This window comes from Meles meles, chromosome 19 (genome assembly GCF_922984935.1).
Source record: "Meles meles chromosome 19, mMelMel3.1 paternal haplotype, whole genome shotgun sequence".
Classification (NCBI taxonomy): domain Eukaryota; kingdom Metazoa; phylum Chordata; class Mammalia; order Carnivora; family Mustelidae; genus Meles; species Meles meles.
Window position 1 is genome coordinate 1906274 of NC_060084.1, and position 16239 is coordinate 1922512.

The window sequence follows — 16239 nt, forward strand, 5'->3', positions numbered from 1 at the left end:
TCGTGTACTCGAGAATCTTCACAGCTAATCTTGGACAGATTTTCTTTTTAGGAATGAAGGAAAATTCTCCCATTTTTGAGCCATTCTTTTATGTCAATTCTACAAAATTGCATGTAACTTTATAAATATTTTTAAAAGATATAGTTTTGTAAATATTTAATATTCTGCTAATTTGATTTTGAATTGTAAATGTTAAGTATTGTTTTTGAAGTTTTTATGTTTTATTATACTTTGTTAAAAAGGAAAAATTGTACATTTTTAGAATGTTTTTATGAGTAAATTTAATGTACTGAAAATAAAAATTAAAAAAAGCTGTTTCATTTTATTAGGTCTTTGTCTCCTAGAATATGAAGCACACATCCTTTCAAATAAATCGCCAGTTCCTGGTCTGCAAACTAGGGAGTCAGCCCTTTCTGCCTTCCCCACTTGGCAAGAGAGATAGATGGTTTTAAATCCATTCTCTGTCAAGTTTCCCTGGTTTTAAAAAAATATCCTTGCTGTGACCAGAAACATTAACTCTTGATTTGGGAATGTTCCAGCTCTAGGTTCCGTAGGAAGTCAAGATTGGCATGAATCGATATGAAGTTTCTCTGGAATGTTTCCAGACACACAGTACACGTGGTACGAACATGCCCCAGCATTTAAAGCTCTGTCATCCCGCGATTTGGGAGGGTGGTAATGAGCGTAAGCTGGCACAGGACCGTGGTGTTCTCATGAGCCCTGCCAGACACGAGGGAGAAACCTGGTGCCTCTTCCCCTACAGAGGTCCCCAGCGCCTCGTCGGGCTTGTGGCTACCCAGAGGGAAATGTTCGTGCAGCCCCTGTGACTTGCTGTTAGGTCAGGCCAGGCCTCTGAAGATGGGGGCCACAGACACCAGAGCAGCAGACTGGGGCAAGTAGAACATTTCCTCCTCTTGCCCCCGCATTCTTCCCCGGACAGCTGAAGTGCCCGCTTGAACTGGGAACACGTGGAGTTTTCCCAGCGAGTGATGCTGGCCACTCGGCCAGCCGATGTCTGTATGTGTCTTTCCCCGCCACCGCGTGGCAGGTTTTCAAGTCGCTTATTCCCACGAAACACCCAGGTCCTGCATCTGTCCGCTCACTTTGTTAACAAGTGTTTTAGTTCTGAAAATTTACTTGTACAAGGACAAGACCAGCTGGCAGAACCTTGACCGAGGTGAGGGAGGTGCCTGGGACAAAGCAGAGAGAGACCTTCAGAGGTGAGTGTCCCTGCCCCACCCCCCACCCACCCCACCGCCCGGCGTGGGGATAGTGTAGACAGTACACGGCGTTGCACGCATCAAACACTGATCCATTAAACTGAGCTTGAGGACAGTTTTTAGTTGTGCCTTTATTCACCTTAGTTCATTAAAAATGTACTTGGTTCAGAGAGCCTAGTGACCACCCACTAAAGTGGGGCAGAAGTCACCCCTCCCTGCATGGTACTTGTGATTTTAAAAAGCAGGATTTCTTCTAGGAATCTTACTGGTCACACAGCAGTTACAAGAATGTGAGTGAGAATGGTGGGTACAGTCTAAACAAGACAGGCCGGTGCGGAGTTTACATACTGTGAAAGCACACGCGTGCCAAGTGAGCCGTGGACAGACGCATGCAGCGCGAAGGTCGGGGGTCGAGTGCGCGCTGGCAGGACTGTGGCTTCCCCCACCTCCGTGAGGAAGTGACTTCCACAGACGGGTGCAGGTGCGCCGCACACGCCCACGTACACAAGCGAAGGCGCGACCTGCTCCGGTCCCGTACGAAGTGGTCGCGGGCTCTCTGTGCTCCTCCCACAGGAACAGGACGCAGCGAGCCCCACGCAGGCCGCAGAGTTATTCTAGCTGAACTCGGAAAAGGTTTACCGCCCGAAACTAATTGTCCGTGAAGAACGCTAGGTCTCCTTTTGCTGCTGTTTTCCTCCGCCATGCGCCCGGCAGGGAGGAACTCTGACGGTCGGACGACCCACAAGGACAACGGAAATACTCTTCACACGTGGTTACTTTTTAATAAGAGTCACACACTTAACATACAACACAGATCATCTACAGCTTTAGGCCAAAAGGGAGAGGGCGCGCGTCTGAACGGGACGCTTCATCTGTCCCGCGTTGGCCGGCACCGTCCTAAGGACGAAACTGACAGAACCGCTGGTCCCTGACGGACGCAGGTGGCAGCCGGACCTCCGAGAGACCACACAAACCCGGAGAAACGCCACACCTTCCTTCTCTGGGTGCTTTGAGAGACTAGACCAAAATTTTACATGATTCAAGGTCCGTACCGAGCAGTGGTGCTTTTCTCTGTTAGCGTCTGGAAAAGCAAACGAGTTCACCGGCCCCGCGAGAGCACGCGCTCGGGCACGCGCACACTAGGAGCAGGAACCCCGAGCAGCAGTTCGGAGCTTTCCTGCCCCGTGTTCCCTGCTTTTTGCCCACGACTACAGCAAACTGGGCCGGGGGGGGGGGGGATTGACAACTCATGCTTACAGATGCTCTCACAGGCATTTCCCCCATTCAACAGAAACCCTCTACAGAGCGTCCGCTGGGTCAGTGAACCTAGTGAAGAGTGTGTCTCTGAAGGCTTAAGTACAGGCTCCTAATAGGGGAAGAGCATGAAAATAATGTGAAGGTCTGTTTTATTGGCAACTCAGAATGCAAAGTGTTTTATTTTTAAACTTCTAAATTTGAAAACAAAACAGCCTAGGTTAAATAATAGTTTCCCAAAGCTGGATCTCCTCTCCGAGCTCAGTTTTTCTGCTTGTGGTACAAAACAACTTCCTAAAACTCCTAGGCAGGAACACTACTGTTTGGATGATCTGATCAACCTCAGCTGCTAATATCCCTTTTTTTTTCCTTGGTAAGGGTTTAAAAAAATTCAAGAACAGATGCGTCTTTCTAGTCTTACACAGACAATTTCACTCCAAACGTTTCCTGAGAGGCGTAGACCATATAGAGGAATCCGTCTTCGTCCTTCTCACTCTCATACACTTCAGAGATCGGTGTGGACACACTCACCATGCTGTGTCCGTTCACTAACAGGAAGAAGGCCTGGTTAGCGTTGAGCTGTAAACGCCTCCTGTCGTAAGAAGACAACGTGAAGAGACACCAGCACATCGATTTGCACGGGAAACGTAAAAATATCACTCACCCCCTCTGACACAAAGTATAAAGCTTCTGTAAATGCTGCTTCTGGCAAAATTCTGCGCAGGCCTACAGCCTGACTCTCACGGCTACAACTTCTCGTAAAGTACAGCACATCTCTAGCATCACGTTCGTGCCTGCTGCCAGCGGGAACGCTTGCGCTATCCTTACCGCGTCCCCCAGGCCAGCTTGAAATGAGCACACGCTCTGAACAGCCCCGAGTGTCCAATGGGAGAGAGAGTTCAAACTATAATTTACAAATCATTTATTACGATTCTACCAAGTCTGCATTGTCTTTTACTAATTTTGCCATACAAAACTTATCTAGGGGGTGCCTGGGAGGCTTGACAGTTAAGCCTCTGCCTCCGGCTCAGATCAGGATCCCAGTGTCCTGGGATCGAGCCCCGCATTGGGCTCTCTGCTCGGCGGGGGCCTGCTTCCTCCTCTCTCTCTGCCTGCCTCTCTGCCTACTTGTGATCTCTGTCAAATACATAAAATCTTAAAAAAAAAAAAAAGCATCTACAATAGATGTTATGACGAAAAAAATCAGAGGACAAGAGATCCAGCAGATAAGAGAAGAGCTCAGCAAGGAAGGAAACGTCTTTAGGTTTTCTTAAGCTTGCAGAGATGTTAACCAAAACTAAAGCTTTATCTGTAAGTCTGGTACATAACGAGCAGTTACCCGGAGAAACGGTGATTAAATACCTAATGATCTTGATGAGCTCACTCATGTTGACATGGTCAGGTACAAGGAATTTGGTTTTGTCCAGGACAGGAAGCTGCTTCTCACCCTTGTACCGTTCGATGATCACCTAGGAAAGGAGCCAATGAGAGATTTTAAAATGACCATTAACAATGAAGAGACGAAATACTTCTGTATCGTAGCCAGCACATACCAAATGGGGTTTGAGACAGAAACAGGAGCTATCAGTTCCGCACAGACCTCCTGTGAAGAGCGATCGCTTACCCCCAACCCCCACAGGGAAGCGAGCCTCCAGGGAAGGGAGCAGGGGCTGAAAGGAGCCGCTCCGTACTGTTATTTGGAGCCATGAAAACACTAACTGGTCCAAAAAATACATCAGATGCCAGGAACCAGCTTGGATCTATGTCAACTGCGGAGCCGCTGTCTCCTCCAAAGCGTGAGCGACCACGATTCCGCAGTCCACCCGTTTCTTTCGCACAAGCCGGGTTTCTCTGCCTGATGTGGAAAAGTGCTGAGTAAATATCTGATAAGTACAGACAACGATCAGCTGGTTCTGGAGGGAAACTTTGTGCAGAAAGGCTTGAAGATCCTTTCATTTTGACAAAACACTCCTGGTATTTCTCTGATGGGTTTTGAAAGTCAAGAATCTTGCACGGGTGCCTGGGTGGCTCAGTGGGTTAAGCCGCTGCCTTCGGCTCAGGTCATGATCTCAGGGTCCTGGGATCGAGCCCTGCATCGGGCTCTCTGCTCAGCGGTGAGCCTGCTTCCCTCTCTCTCTCTCTGCCTGCCTCTCTGTCTACTTGTGATCTCTGTCTGTCAAATAAATAAATAAATAATCGATGCAGGGAACAAAAATACTTCCGCATCAGGAACGGAAACAAATCCATGAGCTCCTTGACAGACTTCCTCTCCACAGAGGACAAACAAGTTCTACTTCTCAGCCACTGTCAAAGCTGCCCCCGGGGTGCCGACTGCCCATGCCTCATCGTGTTACGGAGTACCAGAGACACTCTTCTCCAGGTAAAGCAACTCTCTACCTCACCGCAACAAGGACAAGTGAGAGGAGGAGTGGAAATCTTCGCATCGTGTCTCTCTAGGAAAGGGGAAGATACTCGTCTGCACGTTGTTCCACTATACAGGGCCCACAGAAGGTTCTATACGGCCAAATCAAACCGCTGTTCCCTTCCTTGGTAAGACCAAGGACTGTTATCCATGGGGTGTGTTCAGAACATGGGAGCCACAAGGCAGATTCACTACACAGACTACTTTTGCCTGGGTGTGACCAGCATCAGAGCTGGGGCAATACAGAAATCTTACATCACTGGCCCGGGAAGAGCAGAAACAGAATGAGAAGAGAATCTCCTGACCTTAGACCATATTCATTAAAGGAAGACAGAGCAGCAGCCTTGAGACAAAGGACAACATGGCCTTGGGCACCTCCCTCCTCCTCTCAGTGTCCCTGACTCTTCGGTGCCGCTGAGCTCCATGAAAACAATCCCCGGTATAATGACTGGTTGACTGTTCGGTTCTTTTTTCTTTCTTTTTCCTGAACTTTAATTTGGGAGAGAAGTCACGTTAAGTCCCGAGTAAGGCATCTGGCTAGACCTGAAAAGTGCCTTGTCAAGTGCTACAGACAGGATCGCAGAAGGCAAAGCCGTCTTCGGGGAGTGGAGACCGGGGTCTGGAGAGCCAGCGAGCTGCCCTGCTTTCTCCGTCCGGCCGTGCTCTTCCCAGTAAGGAGTGCCTCTAAAGCTGTTCAGGGGCCAGAAGCCCACGTGGGAAGTACAAGCCTGTGATTTCTGCCAAAAGCCTGAGCTGCTGGCAGAAAGGAGGACGCTAACGTTCGCAGGTAGTCACGCTTCACAAGGAGACTGCGGGAGCAGAGCAAACCCTGGCAGACTGCTGGGCTTTTCCAACGGCACCGAAAAGTGAAGAAAACCTTAATGAGGGAAACCCCCGGGCCAAATGCTGACCCCAAATACAAGGAAAGACTGAAGTTTCTAAGCTGCCGAGGAAAACAGACACTGTGTCTTACTGCAGAGTTCTACAGCTGGGAAAATGCTGGGCGGACGCGTCTTCTCTTTTCTGTGCACCTTACAGCCGGAAGCCCTGGACCTTCTCTCTTCCCTGAGTTCCATGTGAGAGGACACGTCAGAAAGCCAAACGGGAAAGTCTCTACAGAATTTCTAGCAGCGGCGTCTTCCTGAGAGGGCTGCGGCATCTGGAGGCGGTAACAACCGAGGACGCAGAACTCGGCTCATCTGTCCAGTACTGTGTGCGGTGGGGATCTCTTCCCCTTACAGATTAGGACCTGGCAGCCCCTTTCAGAATTTTAGTAACGAGCTCGGCATCACTCAGCAACCTCGAATCTAACTAAGGCCCGAGCTTAGCCTCTACCTGAAACCGGAAGCTCCTCTCACCCACTGCTGCCAGACCTGGCGCCTGCAGACACCGTCTTGGCGTCTGTCCGCCCAGGCTGGGGACAGAGGCAGGAAGCACCCGCGCCGCACACACAGGACAAGGAAGAGCAGGGGTTCTCCGCCGTCTCTGCAAAGCAGCCAAGCACCACAGGCCTGCGCAGGGCAACCACACAGAGCCTGGAATGTTCAGTCCCCCTTCAGTGCCGACAGCTGGTTTTCCCAGCGCGGTCCCCCTGCCTCTAGCCGAGCGGACACTTCCTCCCGCTGATAAAGCTCAAGCCGCCCCAGCCCCTCCCCGCCTTTCCCCCCAGACGGGTACATCTGACGTGTGTGTAACGTTAAGGCGGCCAACCCGGCCTCAGGAGGACACAGAATGTGACTAGATGAAGGAGCTGCGTGTTCAGCCATCTCCACTCTAGGTCACGAAATGGACGCTGGCCGTTCCTCGTCTGAGGAGCTCTGCGGAGACCCGTCCCGCGGTCACAGCCCGCGTCACTGTCCTGGAGGACTTAAGCAGTGCCCTCCTCTGCGAACACTGCCAACGACTGAAACACAGGTGCTGGAGACTACCTACTGGGATTTTGGTGGGATGCTGCTCTCGGATAAGTCGGACATCTTCTACTCTTTGCTCTGCAACGAAAAGGAAGAGACACGCACATTATTAAGGGCCAAAATGTAGCTCCTTTCCTGCATTTTTACTGGTGGTTTCTATAACTAACTTCAGCTATCCCTAGCTGTGGCAGAGCAGTAAGGACATCTTCCCTAGAACTGAGAGGAACCACACGCCGGCACTTTGTATCTGGCACAAGCTGGTATTTAAGGTCAAACGCCATTTCCGCGTAAACCAACATGCAATTACACTGCTCTCGCGGGTGGTAAGACACGAGACCAAAAGTACAGAACTCCTGGTTTCAAGGGTTTGGGACCCCAGGCTTGCAGCCAAATGTAGAAAGCAAATTAACAGCATGGCGTTACCAAACTTTCCTCCAGTGATTCCAACAACCTGTCAATTTTTGTGAATTTTCCGAAATTTAAGTTGGTATAGGAATCTGAGAGAAAACATATGCTCTTCAATGCAGTTTTCTCTTATGATTTCCTGCTTTTCAATGATACAGTGCCTACTAGAAAAGAAACTGCCCAAAAGAGATGGGGACTGGGGAACAATGCCCTATTTGACTTTCAAATAGTTTTGCTCAGGGATGCCTGGGTGGCTCAGTCATTTAAGTGCCTGCCTTCCACTCAGGTCATGATCCCAGGACCCTGGGATTGAGTCCCACAGCAGGCTCCTTGCTTAGCGGGGACCCTCCTGCTCCCCCTGCTTGTGATCTCTCTGATAAATAAAACCTTAAAAAAAAAAAAAGTTTTGCTCAATGCCCACCCCCTCTAAAAAGTTTATTTTATTTAATTTATTTATTTATTTATTTGACAGAGAGATCACAAGTAGGCAGAGAGACAGGCAGAGAGAAAGGAGGAAGCAGGCTCCCTGCCGAGCACAGAGCCCGATGTGGGGGCCCCATCCCAGGACCCTGAGATCATGATCTGAGCTGAAGGCAGAGGCTTAACCCACTGAGCCACCCAGGTGCCCCCCCATCCAAAAAGTTTTAGACCCAAAGTCTCCTGCTGAATACTTGTTTTGAATGATTATCTCTGTGCTCCTCCCCTTAGTATAATCACTTACATGAATGATCAATGTCAGGGACTTCCTGAGCCGTCCCAGCGGCTTCAGAAAAAAAGCTATGATCTCTAAATATATTCTACCGCTGCCTATTTTTCTGGATCAAAAAAGTACCACTTAGTATCATTCTTCATAAAGATGACTGAAATAATCCCCATGTTCAAATACAAGCGTACAGCTTCTGTTTCCGTTTCCCACCCAGAATTCTGAATTTCTGAACCAGCCTCCAAGATAAAGTCACCAACAAACCTGCCGCAGAAGACTGAAAACTCCGGCCTGTTCGGTACGTGAGAAGAGAGATAAATTTAGTCATTGTTAACAGAGAGCTTAGCCTAGTGGTTCACAATGCATAACAGAGAGATCACTAACAAAAAAATATGTACTTGGTCCTGGCAGAGCTTCCAAAACGCTTGGAATTTTCTAAATACCAAGAGTGGTACTGATAAGGGCCATCTCTTTTTATTCATGGCAAACCCCAGCCAACCATATCTGAGTTTATGTTAATCCCGTAACTTCTGGAAAGCTCCTGAAGATGGGGGACTGGTTGTCATGGAGAAAGAACAGTGACTTGGGGTTTGAAATTTTTAGACCCCACCCCCAAACACCAGGGAGGGGAAAGCGGCTTGGAGGACGAACTAATCCCTGATGACCAATGCTTTAACCAGTCAAGCCCATGTCATGAAATCGCCATCAAAAGGACGGGACTCAGGGCTTCCAGGTGCTGGGACAGTGGCACATACCAAACTGCCCAGACAGAGGCTCCTGTGCGCAGGACTCTCGAACTGACCCTACGCACCTTTCCACCAGGCCGTTCACTGGTATGCTTTAGTATTCTTCGTCATAAGCGGGTAACCTAGCAAATAAACAGTTCTCCAGTGAGCCACTCCAGCACTGTAATTAACACGAGGGGGCCATGGAACATCTGATTTACAGCCTGCTGGTCAGAAGCACACGCAACGACCTGCACCGGCAGTCAGTGTTTGCCGTGGGGGGTGGGGAGGGCAGCATTGCCGGGCGGAACTCAACCTGCGGCACCTGAGACTATTGCCAGGTAGACAGAATCAGAATGGACTTAAACTGTGGTAGTCATTGACTTGATCTCAGAGTGTGCAAAGATTACTCAAAAAAATAAAATAAAATAGGGATTCCTGGGTGGCTCAGTTGGTTGGACAACTGCCTTCGGCTCAGGTCATGATCCTGGAGTCCCGGGATCGAGTCCCGCATCTGGCTCCCAGCTCCACAGGGAGTCTGCTTCTCCCTCTGACCTTCTCCTCCTTCATGCTCTCTCTCACTACCTCTCTCTCTCTCAAATAAATAAATAAATAAAATCTTTAAATAAAATAAAGCGTTTTTTTCTATTGTAGGACAGCCAGCTTGATTGCATGACTTTGGAAACTCCCACGTCTGGGGTCCAAAGTGAAGCAGCTGATTAGGAGAATCCGGAGAGTAGAGAAAACACAGGAGGAGGAGGATTTTTTCCGTGGCATAATCCTTCAAATCCTTCTCTATTTGTGAGGGTATCACTGATTCCCCTTCAGGGCTCCTCTCGGCTTTGAGAGCGGTCCCTACGTCTGTCCTCCCCCCCAGGAAAAGGTGCTACACCACCTAGACTCAGGATCAACCCTCTTCACAACAAAACCCTCCATTCTGTCAAGGACATTTATTTCAGAGATTAGAGGAAATCACAGTTAATTCACTCTAGCACATGAATGGTAATTCCTTAATATACCCTGGACTATGCTTCACACTTAAAAGCTTCTCCTAGGGGCACCTGGGGGGCTCAGTGGGTTAAGCTTCTGCCTTCGGCTCGGGTCATGATCTTGGGGTCCGGGGATCGAGCCCCACATCGGGCTCTCTGTTCAACGGGGAGCCTGCTTCCCTGCCTCTGTGCCTTCTTGTGTAAATAAAATCTTTAAAAAATAAAGGAATAAAAGCTTCTCTTAACTGGGGCGCCTGGGTAGCTCAGTCGGCTAGGCATCCGACTCTTGATTTCCATCCTGGTCACAATTTCAACATCACGAGACTGAGCCCCCTGTCAGTGTGTGCACTCAGCAAGGAATCTGCTTAAGATTCCCTCTCTCTCTCTCTCTCTCAAAAAATTAAAAAAAAAAAAAAGCTTATCCTAATAAATCTGAAAGGTAAGTGGAAACATTCAGACAGAAGGGGGAGTTTCTTTTTAATACAAGGAAACAGGTTTGTTTTGGCAAGTGGAAAAGGAAATAAGCAAAACAGGCTTTAGATGTGAGGCTTCAAATCAGAAACTACAATTTCTGTACTGTTATCAAAAGTTTATCCTGATTTATCCTTGAAATATGACCCAAAAAAGACAAAATCATTATTTTCATTACAGGTGGAAAAACCTGAGGTATGAAACGAGTTACTTCCTTGAGATAAAATCCAGTAATAGCGAAGTCATGGTACGACAATAGGACTGTCCTAGTATCGTGACCAGCTGCGCGGAAGCCCGTGGTAAGCCCGGAGTAACCGAGCGGAGACAGAGTGCACCCGTGCCGCACTCTTTCGAGCAGATTACCACTGCCAGAGACTAACAGTATATTTAGTGAAAACATTACTAACAACACAAATCAAAGGCACACAGGGGCAATTCTTTTACTCAAGTTTTTTTTTTTTTTTTTAAATGTATCTTCTCCAACAGCGCACCCCTGGCAGCCGGGACCTGCTTCTAATTGTCTCTGTATTTGCCAGGGCTCAGCCCTGCACACAAGATAGTTAATAAACAAAGTTGTACAATGGAAATAAACACTCGTCCAAATGTGTATCAAGATACACTTCCTAGACTCCTTTTCTCCTGTCTCTGAGAATCCTTGCAAGACTTACAAACCTACGGGAGGAGAGCAGTCCAAGGTGTCTTATTTTTACCAACAGATCATTTGCAAAGCTGCCTCGAGACCCCCCCAGGGCATTCAGAGTAAACCTGATTTCACAGAGCGAGTGGAAGCACAACAGACGCCGCCCCACCCGTGTGTCAATCACAGACATACAGCGAGGGACCCTTGCTCGACTGTCCACCTGTTGGAGTAGTCTGAGCTACTTATTTTATTTTTTTCAAAGATTTTATTTACCGGACAGAGAGATCACAAGTAGACAGGCAGGCAGAGAGAGAGAGGAGGAAGCAGGCTCACCGCTGAGCCGAGAGCCCGATGCGGGGCTCGATCCCAGGACCCTGAGATCAGGACCTGAGCCGAAGGTAGAGGCTTAACCCACTGAGCCACCCAGGTGCCCCTGAGCTACTTATTTTAGACCAACATATAAACTTCCCCCAAGACATGCTGACTTTTTTTATATTAATGGAGAAACCTGCCCACCACTAAACCACAGCAGAAAAGTGTCATTAAGTAACCTGGGGCGATCCAGAAGCTGAAGCACATTACTCCACGTGAGCAGACCAAATCCAGAATTATTTGCTCGAACACAACTCTGGGAGTTCACGAAATTCTTCCACACACCTGCAGACACACACTACGCCTCCGGACTTGGTGTTGGCCATCTCCGGCCCTGGAAATGACGGCCACCTAGAGGAGGCTGGGAGAGTGCCCGGCAGGAGACGACGTGCAGGTCCAGACACCTGCCACTAGATGGACCCCACCCAGTTCTAAAGGGGCTATTTTGGGTGAGCCCCAAGGCCCACTTCAACCCTCTCAATCCTCGTAGGATCAGCAGAGAGATATTCGATTCTGAATAAACCTAAACTCATCAGCTTGGCAGAGAGAAAGAACCGCGCAAGCTAAGTGGGGCTGCTCTTGGGTTCTACTGAAGAGGTTCTCTCCGAAGAATTGATTTCCCTCGTTTACTGGGCTGCAAATCAGTGAAAATGGTCAGCAGTACCCATTAAATGATATTTGATCCTCTGCAAAATGACTCAAAGATCGTTTTCAAAGGGGGGGAGAGCGGGCGCCCCAGTGGCTCAGTTGCTTAAGCGTCTGCCTTCCGCCCAGGCCATGATCTCAGGGTCTGAGACTGGGACGCACATCGGGCTCCCTCTCCCTCCGCTGCTCCCCCTGCTTGTGTTCTCTCACCATCAAATAAATAAATACGATCTTTAAAAAAAAGTGGGGGAGGAGGAGTAAAGGTGAGCTAAGGGGCAAGCCCACAAACGGTGTGCGGTGTGCGTAGGATGAACTAATGGGAGAAAATGGGCGCACTCCTGGTTTAGCCTCAGGGCCACAGGTTCCAGGTGAATTAGAATACGTTAGTCTCACTTTTCTTACTCTTACCATCGACTCTTCAGATATTTTTCTAGAAAAACCTAAAAATACTCTAAGCTAAAGGAAAGTAACTATATTTCAGTCGTGAGAAAATAACCATCTTTCCCACACAAATGTCCCCAGTTAACTTCTACTTATTTTTTTTTAAGTAAGTTCATGCCCAACCTGGGGCCCGCACTCACAACCCCAAGGTCAAGTCACGTGCTCCGTCCACTGGGCCAGCCAGGCGCCCCTCAGGGAGCTTTAACGTGTAAGAGTCAGTGGGGACGGGAGCCAGACCGAGGGGAAACGTGCTTCCGAGGCGGCTCTCAGGGCTGCAGGGACCCAAACAATACTGAGTTCACAGAGGTCACCACACCCCCAGTCGCCAAACAACACATCCTGAGGGGCTGAGGAGGAGCCCTCGGAGCTGCCAGGGACAGGTCTAGGACCCAGGTCTGCGGCCGACGCCCAGCTTCCGCAGACCTCAGGCAAGGGAACCAAACGGGGACGGGCCCCCTGGGCTGCGAGAACACCCCGACCGCACGCTGCGGGGAGAGGGGGGCCGGCAGGGTGTCGGCCCAGGACTCTCCTGCTGCTGGGACCCCGTCCCTGGGCAATACTGTGGACTTTCAGTTTCCCCGCGGCTGGGAAGCTCAAGTGGGTCTCCAGGCCCAGTCGGGAGGGCGGACCCACCGCCCTGCTGAAGCCAGGGCAGGCCAGAGACGCACACCCGGGCTCTCCTGCCGCGCCACACCCGGCCTACAGCGGAGGGTGCAGGGGTGGGTGCTCCGGGCCACCAGCGCCCACACCCCTCTTCTCAAGCAAGGAACGCCCGCCTGTCAGCCGCCACGTGCGACCACGGCCACTTAGCGGCACACTAGTGTCCTCCCTCCACCGTTCCCGTCGCAGCAAGGCCTGCGGGCGGCCGCCCCCACGGGCACCCTTCCCAGGAGGGTCTGCGCCTCCCGAGGGCCAGCGAGCCCCAGGGCTGCAGGGCTGACGCGAGAGCCCAGCAAACACCCGGCCACGGCCGCAGGGGCCAAAAGGTGATTCAGCAGCAGGGCCGCGGTGCGCCCTGCAGGAACCTCGGCGGTGACCGGGCGGGGAGGGGGACTGGCCCTGACCGCGACCACCTGGACGGACCGCTGCGGTCGGCCCGGACACCGTGGGGGGGGGGTTGGCTACCAGGGTCCACCCCGCTCAGGCCCCCGGCCCGACCCGCAGCGGACGCACAGCCGCCCGCACCCAGGACCCGCCCGGAGAGTGGGGGAGAGCTTCCTGGGTTCGCCAGCGACACGGCCGCCGTGTTTGGGGGGACGGCGTAGGCCCCACCGCCAGGCCCGGCCCCCCGGCCCGACCCCAACCCGGACCCGACAGCCGCCCTCGCCCGAGATCGGCCCGGGGAGGCGGGGAGGGGGAGCGGGCTCCCTGGATTCGCCCGCGACTCGGCCGGCGGGGAGCTCCCCGGAGCCCCGGCCCCCCGTCGGCCCCCGGCCCCGGCCCCGAGCGGATGGACGGCCGCCCTCGCCCCGGGACCCGGCCGCCGGAGGGAGGGGGCTCCCAGGGTCCGTCCCCGCCCACCCCCCGGCCTCCTCGGCCCCTCGGTCCTCCCCTGGCCTCCTCCCGGCCCCCTCCGCACTCCGCCAACCCCGACGCTCCCCGCCAGCCGCACCACGTCGTCGGCCCCGGCCCTCGGCCCCGCTCAGTCCGCCTCGGCGCCCGGCCCGGCCGCCGCCTCCCCGCCCACCTTGGGTCCCCGACCTCCGCCCCTCCTGGGTGCCCCCGCTCGCCCCCACGTCCAGCCCCGTCCCCCGCTCAGCCCGCCGCCGGCCCCCACCCCGGCCGTCGCCGACCCCGGCCGCCCCGGCTGCCGCTTCAGCCCCCGCCTCGGCCCGCGCGCCCCCCGCCCGCGGCGGCACCCACCGAAGGTGCGGCGCTGCTTGAAGGTCTTCTCCGACGGCATGGCGCGGGCGGCGAGGCGGAGGGTCCCGGAGGCTGCGGACGGCGGCGGCGGCGAGAGAAGACCCGACTGTGGCGACAGCGACTTCCCTTGTGTCTCTTCAGCCCGCAGCCGCGTCAGGTGACCGGCGCGGCGTCCCGGGGGGCGGGGCCAAGGCCGGCTGCCTCCGCCGCCATGGCGGGCGTGGCGGAAGCGGGGCCGCGCGCAGGCGCAGCGAGGAGCCGCGGTGCGCAGGCGCGCGGATCGCGGCCCCGGCGCGGAGGTCCGGGAGCAGAGCGGGGGGGTGCTCCCCCCTGTCCCCGCGCCGAAGTCCGCGTGGCCGGGCTGCTTTGGCGGACCCCGCGTCACTCGTGCGCCCGCTCCGTGTGCCGACGCCGAGAACGCTCCGGCCCGAAAGCACGGTCGTTGCGCGCGGCGCCGCGGGTCCGGGGGCTGCGGGTCGCTCGTCGGGATCGCGCCGCGGTCGCCGTCGTGCGTGCGGGCAGCGGCTCCCGGGCGGCCCCGCTGTCGAGCACCCTCCGGCGCCTGGGGGTCGTGGGCGAACGCGCGGCAGCGTGGGGGGGGGGCGCTTTGGGGCCGCCGCCCCCGCCCGCGGGCCGGACTCTCGGGCCGCTGGCGCGCTGTCCGCACACGCGACACCCCGCCCCCGTCCGAAACGTCGTCTCGGGACGTGACAGCGTGGCCCGCGGGGTCCCGCGGCCGGAGCCACGGAGTCCGCTGCGGCTCGTCGGTCCGCGGGTCCCTTCCCGCCGCGCTCCTCCCGCTCGGCCGCGCTCCTCACCTTGCGGAGCCCGGAGTCAGCCGCGCGGGGACCCTCGGGCCGGGGCCCAGAGTCGCAGGGGAAGGCCGCGGTTCCACGGGGCTGTCTCGAGTGTGTTGTGTCTGTTCTCTGAAAATGGGAGGAACAAAAGTCAGTCAGTGCCTGTTACCTACCTGCCTTCCGCCAAACAAAGTGGTCAGGGTTGCAGTCTTGTGTTTTTAGGATTTTACTTATTTCTTTGACAGGCGGAGATCACAGGCAGGCGGGCTCCCTGCTGGGCAGAGCGCCCGACGCGGGGCTCGATCCCAGGACCTCAGCCGAAGGCGGGGGCTTTAACCCACTGACCACCCAGGTGCCCCAGGGTTGGAGTCTTAAAGAGACCGCAGGGGCCCCTGGGTGCTCAGTTGGTTGGCCAGGGGACTCTTGACTTTGGCTCCTGTCATGATCTCCTGGTCGTGAGATCAGTGTCAGGCGCCCCCGCCACCACCGCACCCCCCCCCCAGCAGGGGGTCTGCTTGAGAGTCTCTGATTGTCTGCCCCACACCCCACTCTTTCTCTAAAATAAATCAATAAAACTTAAAAGAAGAAGAAGAAGAGCCTGGACTGTGCTTTCTTTTCTGGAGCTTTGTTGTTGTTGTTACTAAGTATTGACCGGTGAGCTGCTTTCTTGGCTTAACGCCTATTTTGTAAGAAATGGACTTTTCGTTCTCTTGCTGGACAGTTGTTCCAAATGCAAGAAGAAAAAAAGATCAATTATCTGGCATATGGAGGTTGGGGGAAGGGAAGGAGAGTTTCATATTTCCCCAGTCCCTTAGGCTTCCATAAAGCTTTACCAAATTACCCCAGACCTTGGGTTCACAGCCACAGGGGGATAGATTTCAAGGGCTGTGCTGGTGATGGGACTGGATCACTGTGGCTTTCAAGTACTGACGTCCACGTTTACGGTGACTGCTAAAGTCATCCCCTAACCTTGAATTCCTGCTTGATCTGAAACCACACCTCCCTTTGTATGTTTCTCAGAAAATCATCCAAGGCTGTAGGCAGGTAAAGGTGTCTCATACGCATAATTTCCATGTAAGAATAACATATTCGTTATATATATGTATTATATATATACATATATATATATAAAGTTTATTAACATATTAACCTACAGATAAAGAAGTAGCTTAAAAAATTTTCGTGTGCCCTCGGACTGCAGTTTCATGGAAGTCTGATGTAGTGAACAATTTTCAGAGTGATATTATTCATGAATTATTTTAATCTCGTTAATTAAGCGTAGTATGGGGATATCCGCCTGGGTGGCTCAGTTGGTTAAGCGGCTGCCTTAGGCTCAGGTCATGATCCCAGCGTCCTGGCATCAAGTCCCATATCGGGCTCCT

The 16239-nt window shown here is 53.1% G+C and overlaps 1 protein-coding gene across 1 annotated transcript; it reads right to left on the reverse strand.

Moving 5' to 3' along the window:
- Positions 1–1326: 1326 nt before the first annotated feature.
- On the reverse strand, positions 1327–14213 carry MAP1LC3B (microtubule associated protein 1 light chain 3 beta). Its single transcript, XM_045987512.1, has 4 exons — positions 14061–14213; positions 6829–6884; positions 3837–3943; positions 1327–3066 (listed from the first exon to the last, which is right to left on the reverse strand). Exons 1-4 carry the CDS (start codon positions 14098–14100, stop codon positions 2892–2894), a joined length of 378 nt encoding a protein of 125 aa, XP_045843468.1. The 5' UTR covers positions 14101–14213; the 3' UTR covers positions 1327–2891.
- Positions 14214–16239: the final 2026 nt, after the last annotated feature.

Coding starts and splice junctions, on each gene's coding strand:
- MAP1LC3B (XM_045987512.1), bottom strand. CDS start 14,100: ATGCCGTCGGAGAAGACCTTCAAGCAGCGCCGCACCTTCG. Junction 6,885..14,060: donor CAAGCAGCGCCGCACCTTCG/GTGGGTGCCGCC, acceptor TTTTCGTTGCAG/AGCAAAGAGTAGAAGATGTC. Junction 3,067..3,836: donor GAGCTCATCAAGATCATTAG/GTATTTAATCAC, acceptor TTCTTACGACAG/GAGGCGTTTACAGCTCAACG.